We start from the raw sequence: 10,168 nt of genomic DNA, 5'->3' as shown, positions 1-10,168 counted from the left end.
TACAAATTCAAAATGTATATACATTTATATTATTTTTCATAAGATTATAAATAAATATTATCAATTTTTTTATTGATAATTTAAAATATATTTGTTGTGATATTTTTTCCACAAAATTAAGTTTATTTCAAACATTAACCTTAACCAATTTAAAATGTACAACCTTTTTTAGTTTTATTTTTTTGTTAGAACTATACAAAAATTAATTTCTAGAATACATTTATTAAAAATATATTTATGATGATTTGTTTGATTAATTAAGTTTATTTCGAATAATATTAAAAATTTCAAAAAGTACCTACAATTACTTTAAAACATTTATTTTTTGGGGGTTCGTACTGTATTTGGGTGTGTTTTTTTTTTTAGGCGGGGGCGTCGACTTTACACACACACTCGCTGCACACACATACACACATATGTACACGCAGAGACGGGTGCGGGAAGTTCAAGTTCAAATTTATTTTTATTATTTCATTCTGCCTGCGAGGGAGAGAGAGAGAGAGAATGTTGCAGCCGCAAAGAGAGCGCAGCATATACATACACATGCAACATTCACATGTACTCACTGCAGTTGGGAAAATGCAAGCCAAATATGGTTATACGCAACAGTCGAAGCTCTCTCTTTGGCGCCCTCTCTTTGTTTTATGCTTTGTAAGCCGCTCTCTGGTCCCCCTTCCACTTTCCAGCAACCAGCACGCATTGATTTATAATGCAAAGTGATCGATTGCCTTTATGCCATGGCTCACTGGAAATACGGGAAGTGGAAATGGAAATGGAAACGGGAAACGGAAGGTTAAAGGTGTGCGGTTAAATGTGATTTATCTATATTTGACTGGAAAAATGATCTATGAGGAAGCTTCAACCCTAAATGGACTAAGGAATACGCATGAAGACACGAGGTTCATTTTCCACAAATTAAAAAATTCATTTTTATGTTCATTTTATTGTCTTCCAGTGTTTTTTGGGGTTTTGTTTCTTAGTTTAAAATTGGAATTAAAAAAAAATATGTTTAAGTTAGATGTGATAAGAAAACATCTTAAAAGTATCTTGAGTTATATACATACAGTGAAATATGTACTACATATGTATTCATTTTATGGTCATGTAAAATCCTACGCTCCACCACTTGTTTGGGAGACTCGAAAAAAAGTGAAAACCCATTTGGAGCTCACGGTTTTGTGTCTAAAAAAGGGCATGGAAATTCATCGGGCCAAAAAGAGCATTGTAAAGCGGGAAAAACTAACTCACAGCGCAGAAGCTGTTCTATATAGTATACGCATGTACATATGTTTGTGTCTATGTTGGCAATGCACATTATGTAGGCATCGATGTACACAGCTGATGCAGCGTATAAAAGTTCACATAAAAGGCCATAAAGTGAAGCCTCTCATCTAGAGATTTCTGTAACTAACATACAAAAAAAAATTTTTTTTAATTTTTTATTTCTAACCCACACACAAATCCACAAAAAATTGTATCTTACAGATTTTCCCATAAAAGATACATATTTTTAATCTTAAGATTCTGGAATTACAATGGGTAAATTAAAGGGTACTTGAAAAGCATACTTATAATATAGTCTATATAAATTTAATCTTATAGGTTAATCCAATAAGCTGCTCTTTACAATGCGCAAATTTCAGCCCGCAATGTCAAAGTTCAAAAGGTTAACCCCGGCATTTACAGATATGTGTGTTTTTGCATATTCTTATCATTATCATTATCATCAAATGCAGCTGTTTTCATTTCGCTCTCTCCCTCTCTCTCTCTCTCTCTCTCTTTGAATGCATCTTTTGGAAAGGGATGGTGAATTGGGGGTGTGAGCTGCTAGGTGTGGTGTATTAGGTTTGGCGGTGCAATAATAACGGTGGTGGTTTTTGCAGAATTCGCCGCATTCAGGGGAAACTTACCCCGAAAAGAGAGGCATGGAGAGAGGGAGAGTGGCGAAGAAATAACGGTAAGACGCCTGCGCTGCTCTCATCCACAGCACGTGCGAATATTCACATGCCTTCCATTCTTTTGCCGGCCGCTCTCTTCCACTCTCTCTCTCTCTCTCTGCAAATATACATATGTCTATATAATACATATCTATATATGCACATATATAACCCTGCTTGACCCGACCTTCTGTAAATACCCATCATGAAGGTTAAAGAGCTTTAGGGGGCGCTTCGAGTACATTCCTAGGACAAATCTACAGCAGGCTTTCATTTAAAACGTTCAAATCTGCATTATAATATAATATCTTCAGATTTTCTAGACCATTATTCCAAAAATCTGAAAAATCCTATAGATTTTGTATCCTTACATTCCAGACCATTCCAGAATAACTTTAAAAAAAATTTTTTTTAGAGTGTTGGAGGGTTATGGTATGATTAAGAAAAGAAGGTATCATTCCTTAACCCTCCAATTTACGAAAATTCGATAGACCTTGGCTGTAATTTGCATATAGAATGCACTAGTTACCCAATTTATAGCACACTTATTGGGGCAAACTAATTGGCTTCCAACCGATACCAATTTTAAGCAATTTTAGTCCAATTATCTGGTATAAATAATACCCGCAGAACTTACCAGCCAAGTAACTCCCATACTAAAAGAAACTTTTATAGTCTCAACATTCCATTCACTTATCGTGTAATTTTCTTATGTATTTTCAATTATCGAAGGTCATATCAGGAATTATCAAACCTTGGGGCCCAATTTGTTTTGAAACACTTCTATCACGCATTCTACTTCTACGCTTTTCCAATTTCGTGTACTTCTCTTGTCGTTTTTTCCATATCAGCAATGATCATTCAAGTTCTGTGGTTCCATTCGGTTTCTATTTTTCTATACGGCAGTCAATCAGCGTTGACATTTATGATCAATGGGGCAGTAGGTGGGGTACATATGTATATCGATAAGAAAACTGTACCTATTGTCTTGTGATGATAAAAAAAAAACTTACAGATGCCAAATGAAACTTTTCCTTGATCAACGAAATTGTATGTGGTTCGCTTCATCCAGGTTTTATAATAGTACGTGTGCACCATATAGGGCATATCTTATCCAAACCCCGCAACCTGCGTCATGATGCGATAATTATTTTTATGTTACGTATCTTAAACTGATACTGATACTGATAAATACTTATTATTATGTTGTAAAAATTAAATGAAATACCAAGTATTAACTTGTAAAAACTATGTTTGAATTTGTTCTATGGATAGTATAATGTGCAAGAAGTTAAAACCTTAGGCAATGATTTCATCTATCGAATTGGATTTCAGTAATTCCCCAATTCAGCGAACCTCAGGTGATATGGCCCCCAGTAAAAGAACCAAATCACCTCTTCAGTTGTGCTATATACATACAAAGTATATATCACGATGGTTAAGTGGGTTTTGAAGGGGAATAGGTGTTGGGTCATAAGAAAATGGAACCACTAGCAGAACGGGCTGTTAATCTAATCGGCGGACGATTCTCTGGCGCTTTATCAACGTCATGGCAACTGGCTAACGGTAATGGTAATGGTAACGATCCATTCCGTTCCGTTCCCTCGATAAGATATAGCTATGCGATTACGCAATATCGTTTGAGGGGTTTTTTTTATGGTGGGGAAAAGAGAGTTCATGATTTTAATAAAGTAATGATGATAAATATTGTGGTCAAGTCGGGGATTTTTGGGGGATTTCGTATATGCTTGGCCCTGAAAATATTGATTCCATGTGATATCGATTTCGAATCGATGTCATCTCCACTTTCCGCGTGAATGAGTTCTAGATACTCAGCGATCGAAATGCCCACAATGCACCAGTGGTTTTATTGCCTTTTTGTGAGGCACTTGCTTCGCCTAGATAGCCAAATAAGGGCAAAAAACAAAAGCAAACGTAAATGGGGAAAATGTAAATCGAAAGCGAATTAAATTGCAAATGGAAACAAGGCGAGGTCATTAAAGCCGAATTTATATATCGGACAAGGGCAATTGATAGACTTCTGTGATACAGACAAAACATTCGTTATAATAGTATTTAAAAAGCTTAGAGAGCTGCACATATTATAAGTACATTTGAATTTTACTACGATGAAAACAAATGTTTTAAAGATCTAATTTGTAACTAGTCAAAATTTGAGAAACCGTTGTAGTGGCGCCGTCTAGTGAAATTTAAAGCATTTAAATACTTTTAATCTGGCAGCTCTCTCTATATCTATTATTTATTGTTATTCAAGAAAATACAAATTAATTAGATCTGAAATGGGATTTTCTATTTAAAGTCTTACATTTGTAAGTATAAAACATTAATATTTTAAAAATTGCTAGGAAATTAGCGCCACATAGCGGATCTTGTACAAATCATCTAAGCTAATTTCCCCGATCTGGCAACCTGTTTTACCACTCGATAGTTCGATAACGCGGATGTACAATATTCAAAATATTTTTTTGTCGTTGAAATTTTCATTTTAAATTGATATTTAGCTTAAAAGGTTATGAATTAAAAATGAAAAGGACTGAAGTTATGAATAAAGAATACTTTTTTTCAGTCCTAATACAAATACACATTCCATGCCTTACAGACAAATAAAGAACATTTAATCAAAATCAGTTTAATTTTATATATTTAGAATATCAGTAAACTAGATAAAGATATACATTTATGCACGCACAGACATATGTGTCCTTCTGCAAATTGCACGATTCACGCAGTGGATTCACCATTGATCAATAGAACCTTTAAACAAAATTCAATAAAGAATACATGTGTCTAAAAATAGGATTATTCCAGGGGTTAAGATGCACACGTATAATATAATCTATGTATTTATTGTAAGTAAGGATGTAGAGGGTTAGAAATGTGATTAGTCGATGACCGGAACTGTAACTGGTCACAGTGAGATGAGGAGCACACACAATCGAGTTCGCATTCGTAAGCCCCACAAAAGGATTCTATCTTGAATATTCGTGTTTATCACAGACGCCCCACGGATCCCAATTTGTTTGCCAGACTGCGCTTTAGGGATGAGTGTGGGTTCTACTTGGTGGTTACGGGTGTGCGTTAGGATTTCTACGCAAGTGTCACGTCACATGAAAAATCATTGGTGAAATTGGGAGAAACGTAGAATCTATCTGATCGCTTCCTTGTCCAGGGAGATGCCTTTCGCCGCTCCAATTGCCTCAACATCAGATCTTTTCCATCCTCCGATCGTTTGTAACAGGTGTGTCTGAGTGTTGTATGCTAAATAGTTATGTATTGCCTAAGACAAATCATCTCCCTTCGGCCTAAGGTTTGGCAGTCTGAGCCTGGCCAGCGGTTATTCCACTGCCCGTTGGAGCAGTGGACTCGGTCTCCTCCTCGCTTAGGGCCTTGTTAAGGATCTTGTGGAAGTGCTCCCCGAAAACGGCATGGTTGTAGGACACAAGGCGACGGAACGAGGCAATAAATGCAACCAGCTCTTCCTGAAAGTCAACGAATCCAGCAGGCGGCGGCGGAATGCTTCCGTTGGAGCGGAGTGTCACCCGGACATAGCCATCCAAACGCTTGGCTGCAAAAAATAAACAAAGTAGTTATTAGGGAAATACAACTTAAGTTGATCTATCTAAGTCGGTTATAGTCACTATAAAAATTCCATTTCTTATTGTTATTACTTGAATTTTCGCAACAGTTTGATAGTAAAACAACTAAGCACACTAAGAAAGGAATTTTTAGTACACCCACTAGGATCTTTTAAAAAAAGAATCACTTGATAATTTATTACCAATATAAATCGTATATTGGCAAAATTAATATTTACTATAAAAACCCATTTTCTAGTCGTCGAAACCTAAATTTTGCACCAAAAATTAGTACTAAATTTCTAATACACCCCACTATAATCATAAAAAATTGAACCACTATAATTTATTTGCTATATCAATTTTGTACTAGTAATATAAATGATAATCACTATAAAAATTACATTTGTTGTAGGTATTTAAATTTATCTCCAAAAACAATAACCACTCTAAGGAAATTTAAAGGAAATAACCCATTTGATGAATTATTATCTATATACATAAATCTGTTACTAGCACAAGTAATAATAACTATAAGAACCTATTTCTAATCGATGAAATCTGAAGTTTTTCAAAACTGTTTAGTTCTAAACCAAATATTTAAGTTAAGAAAGGCTTTTCTAAAATACACACTAGAATTCCTTAAAATTGGAATCGCTTGATAATTTATTATCTCTATATATAAATCTGTTACTAGCACGAGAAATAATCATTTTACAACACTATTTCTTATCGAAGAAATCGGTACTTTTTAAAACAGTTTAGTTTCAAACTAAATATTCAAGCTAAGAAAGGTTTTTCTAAAATACACTCTAGAATCCTTTTAAATTGGAATCGCTTGATAATTTATTATCTATATATAAATCTGTTACTAGCAAGAGTAATAATCATTTTAAAACACTATTTATAATTCAAGAAATCCGATCTTTTCAAAACAGTATAGTTTTAAACCAAATATTCAAGCTAAAAAAAGTATTTTTTAAAATACACACTGGAAACCCTTAAAATTGAAATCGCTTGATAATTTATTATCTAAATATAAATCTGTTGCTAGCACGAGTAATGATCACTATATAAAATCTATTTTCCAGTTCACCACAGATTAAAACCAAGCCAAATAGGTACGCTTAGAAAGAAATTTCTAAAACACCCACTAGAATCATTAAATTTCTGCATCACTTGATAAAAATAGGACCCAGTAAGGAGAAACCAACTCACCCATTAAACTGGGCACCGGAGAGGCCTTGTTGGCCAGCTTGAGCACCTGGTTCTTGAGTGCCTCCTGGTCAGCCTCGCTCATCATCGGCATATTCTCCTGCTCCAGGGCCTTGTTCACGAACGAACGAATCTGCTCGTAGCAACTTTCGATGGCAGTGGCTACTTGGCTGCAAAAAAAAAACATAACTTAAAGCCGTGCTTGGTTTAAAGGGATATGGAAACCCACTCCTGGTTCTTGACATCCTGCACAATGATGTCCAGCTGCTGGGCCAGCTTGATGCGATTCTCGCGACGCTGCGAAATGATGGGAGTGCTCTGGGCAATCGAGATGAGCGAGGCGCACAGGATCAAGCGCTGGGCACGCAAACAGAGGCCGGCGAAACGCTCCTTGTCGATGCGCAGCAGTTCCGGGAACTCCTTGTCCGCCGGATAGTGGATCAGCTGCATATAGGCATTGTAGATGGTCTCATCGTTGCTGCTGGAGCGATGACGCTGCAGCCAGTCCTCGGTGGCCGGAAAGCCAGCTGAAATTGTATAGAACAGATACAAGTTACTAGGCTTCCCATGAGAGGCTCTAAACTAAACACACCATTTCCATGGAACTCCCGCAAGTACTTGCTGAACTTCTCCTTCTCGTACTGCACTGAATTGGCAGCGATCTCGGTGCGCGCCAGTGCCAGCATAAAGTTGGCCATATCCAGCTTCATCAGGGTCATCAGCTCGAGGATGCTGCGGAAGGTGTCCACCACATCGTCGATCTCCCGCAGGGCGGCCACCGCTTCGTCGCGGGCCGGAGAACAAGATCGCGAGAGGATGTTGATTACAAAGCTGGCATACGACTTGAAGTCCAGGGTGCCCTTTTCGGCCTGCTGGCGGATGACGGAGTCATCGAGCACCTCGTTGATGTGGGCCAAGGCGCGTTCGTTGTTGGGCGACAGGAGCTGGGGGAAACACTCCTTGATCTCGGCCAGCAGACGGATGGCCTGGTCATATGACGGAGGCTGGCGGTCCAGTTGCTGGCGCAGCAGATCCCAGAAGGCCTTGTGCACCATCTTCTTAATGGCGCCCTCCAAGCTGTAGAGATAAAATGGGTATATTTAAGATGGAACTCCCAATTTTCATCTGCTTGCAATCTCACCTATCCGATGGCGGCTCGTACTTCTGCAGCTTGAACTCCGGATTGAGGGCTATCTCGTGGGCCAGCTCCATGTTCCGCAGGTTCTTGAACATGCTGGACACCTCGTCCAGGGTCACGATCTTCGGCGGAGTGCCATCCAAGCTGGGCAGCACAAAGCGCGTCATGCTCTCCACGGAACTCTCGCTGTCCGTCCGCATCCGCCGCTCCTCCAGCTCATCCTGGCCGGCTGAAGGACCCGTCTGTCCGTTCCTGTTCTCCTGGGCATCCATATCCAATCCCAGCTCTTTGTTGTCTGTTTTGTCTAGCGGAAGTGCGACGTTAGGCAGCTGCTGCAGCAGCAACTGGTTTTGACCAAATGCGAATTTGGTTGCCACCGGTTAGAGCCAGTTATATATGGCTTTATGGCAATATGGCAGTGGAAACTGCAGTCGCGCTTTCTTTGTTCTTTGTTCGAGGTCGTCGCAGAAGCTCCGCTCGGGGTCAGTTCGCCTGGGAAAAAGAGGGTTTCGAATACAGTGAATGTCGAGTACAAGTTAATATTATACATGTTTTTTAAGGATATAGTAAAGGAATATTGAGATCAATATATATATTTTTAAGTTCTGAATAATTCTGATATTCATATATTTCAATGTCGCTATTAAAATATAACAATTAAACCAAAATTTTATATTTTTCAAAGATTTTTTTTTGGCTGCCGTAGGATTCTCCGTTTTAAAATGTATTTGTTACTTAAGAAAATGTAGAGTGTCATTTAATATTTAAAAAAATCAAAATGGATAATATTATATTCAGGCATAAATAAATATGGCAATGCTTTAACAAAAGGGAAATATTATGTACATATTTCAATTTTGGAAATAAAAATAGAAAATATCATTTCAAAATATTGAAAAGTCTGCCACATTCAAAATTCACATACATAATTCTTTTTGAAAACTCTAGAAAAGAAATCATGGAAATAACGACCTAATTTGACTTTAAATTGGAGCCGTATTAAAAAATATTAATATTTTAACTTATGCGCTGTATTCAAGCTAACAACATTGTTCTAAAACAAAAATTTTAACACATTTTGACACCCAAAATATAATTTGTATGAAATTAAGTTTTGTTTAAGGTTTGTAAGCATCAATACTGAACCTATGACTTTTAATTTCAAAGTGTTTCTTATAAATATAAAAGAATCGTAAAATTAATAAAATATACCAATATTTATAAAAACGCATCTTATTTTTCAACCTTCAACCTTCCAGGGATGGTAAAATTAAAAATATTATTTTTAGATCATTATAAAAACCAATGTTTCAAAATCAAATTCTATCTTTACATATTTCATGGCCAAAATTGATTTTTAATTGTTAGGCATTGACCACTGTAAACACACGAGCACACGGAAGAAAACCGTTAAACGTGACTCGCACACACACACACACACAGACCTAACAAGTGTGTGTTTGGAAGTGTGCGCATGTGGTTGTGGAACAAGGAGACAAAGAAAAAAAAAACGCCACAGAATTGAAAGAAAAATTAAAGGTAACACTTTCGAATTTTCTCGAAAAATCTAGAATATGCAATTTGGCGAGCTGCGTGGCACAGTTTCCAAAATTAAATGTGGAAAATGGGAGCGAATTGCACAACGGCCACACAGCGAATGGGCGACATAAACAAACAGCGCAATAAAGCAGCAACGAAAACAGAAGCGATTAAGTACGCATGTGTGTGTGTGTGTGTGTGTGTATTTATTTTGTTGTTGGTGTCTTTTCAATTGCGCAGCAAAACTCAGCTGGGAAAAATGGAAAATTGGGAAATGGACACAAGGACACTGCAAAGTGGGTGGAGTGGGGGCGTAAAAAAAAACGCGTAAGATTCCATTACTTACTTGAGAGGAAATAGCAGAAACTAGAAGGTTCCAGATTCTTTATGAATATCCCCAGCTGATTCACCTTCCACAATCACTTTCAAATTTTGCAATAATTTCGACCCCTTTTAAGTTCAAGCCCACAAAAGGATTATTTTCATTCTGCAAATTATCACAACCGAACTGTCACGAACGACGACCGATTTCCGAATGTTTAATTTTCGATGCGATTTAAAAACTTTGTTTGTTGTGCCTGCTTTGTTTTTCCCTTTTTCCCCCTTTCCAGTAACAGCTGTTCGATAGGCCATGAAAGTCGATAGACTGGCGTCGCTATCGATACACGGCACAGTGGGCCTTAAAGTGAAAACGGGTGAACAGAATAACCATCTATAAAATTAGAAAGTGCAATTGCTCTAGT

General features: G+C 37.4%; 1 protein-coding gene across 1 annotated transcript; it reads right to left on the bottom strand.

Annotated features, from left to right (window-relative positions):
• Positions 1-4,773: 4,773 nt before the first annotated feature.
• LOC119557151 (T-complex protein 11-like protein 1) lies at positions 4,774-10,025 on the bottom strand. Its single transcript, XM_037869742.1, has 6 exons — positions 9,772-10,025; positions 7,890-8,378; positions 7,341-7,825; positions 6,978-7,275; positions 6,752-6,918; positions 4,774-5,523 (listed from the first exon to the last, which is right to left on the bottom strand). Exons 2-6 carry the CDS (start codon positions 8,156-8,158, stop codon positions 5,261-5,263), a joined length of 1,482 nt encoding a protein of 493 aa, XP_037725670.1. The 5' UTR covers positions 8,159-8,378; positions 9,772-10,025; the 3' UTR covers positions 4,774-5,260.
• Positions 10,026-10,168: the final 143 nt, after the last annotated feature.

The sequence above is a fragment of the Drosophila subpulchrella genome, chromosome X (genome assembly GCF_014743375.2).
Source record: "Drosophila subpulchrella strain 33 F10 #4 breed RU33 chromosome X, RU_Dsub_v1.1 Primary Assembly, whole genome shotgun sequence".
Lineage (NCBI taxonomy): Eukaryota > Metazoa > Arthropoda > Insecta > Diptera > Drosophilidae > Drosophila > Drosophila subpulchrella.
The sequence above is the reverse complement of the archived record's forward strand: the minus strand, read 5'-3'. Positions and strand labels throughout refer to the sequence as shown.

What these genes read in the sequence shown, in the direction of transcription:
- LOC119557151 (XM_037869742.1), bottom strand. Translation starts at nt 8,158, where the DNA reads ATGGATGCCCAGGAGAACAGGAACGGACAGACGGGTCCTTCAGCCGGC. An exon ending in TACGAGCCGCCATCGGATAG is followed by an intron (nt 7,826 to 7,889) that starts GTGAGATTGCAA and finishes TTATCTCTACAG; the next exon opens with CTTGGAGGGCGCCATTAAGA. An exon ending in TCCGGTGCCCAGTTTAATGG is followed by an intron (nt 5,524 to 6,751) that starts GTGAGTTGGTTT and finishes TATTTTTTGCAG; the next exon opens with CCAAGCGTTTGGATGGCTAT.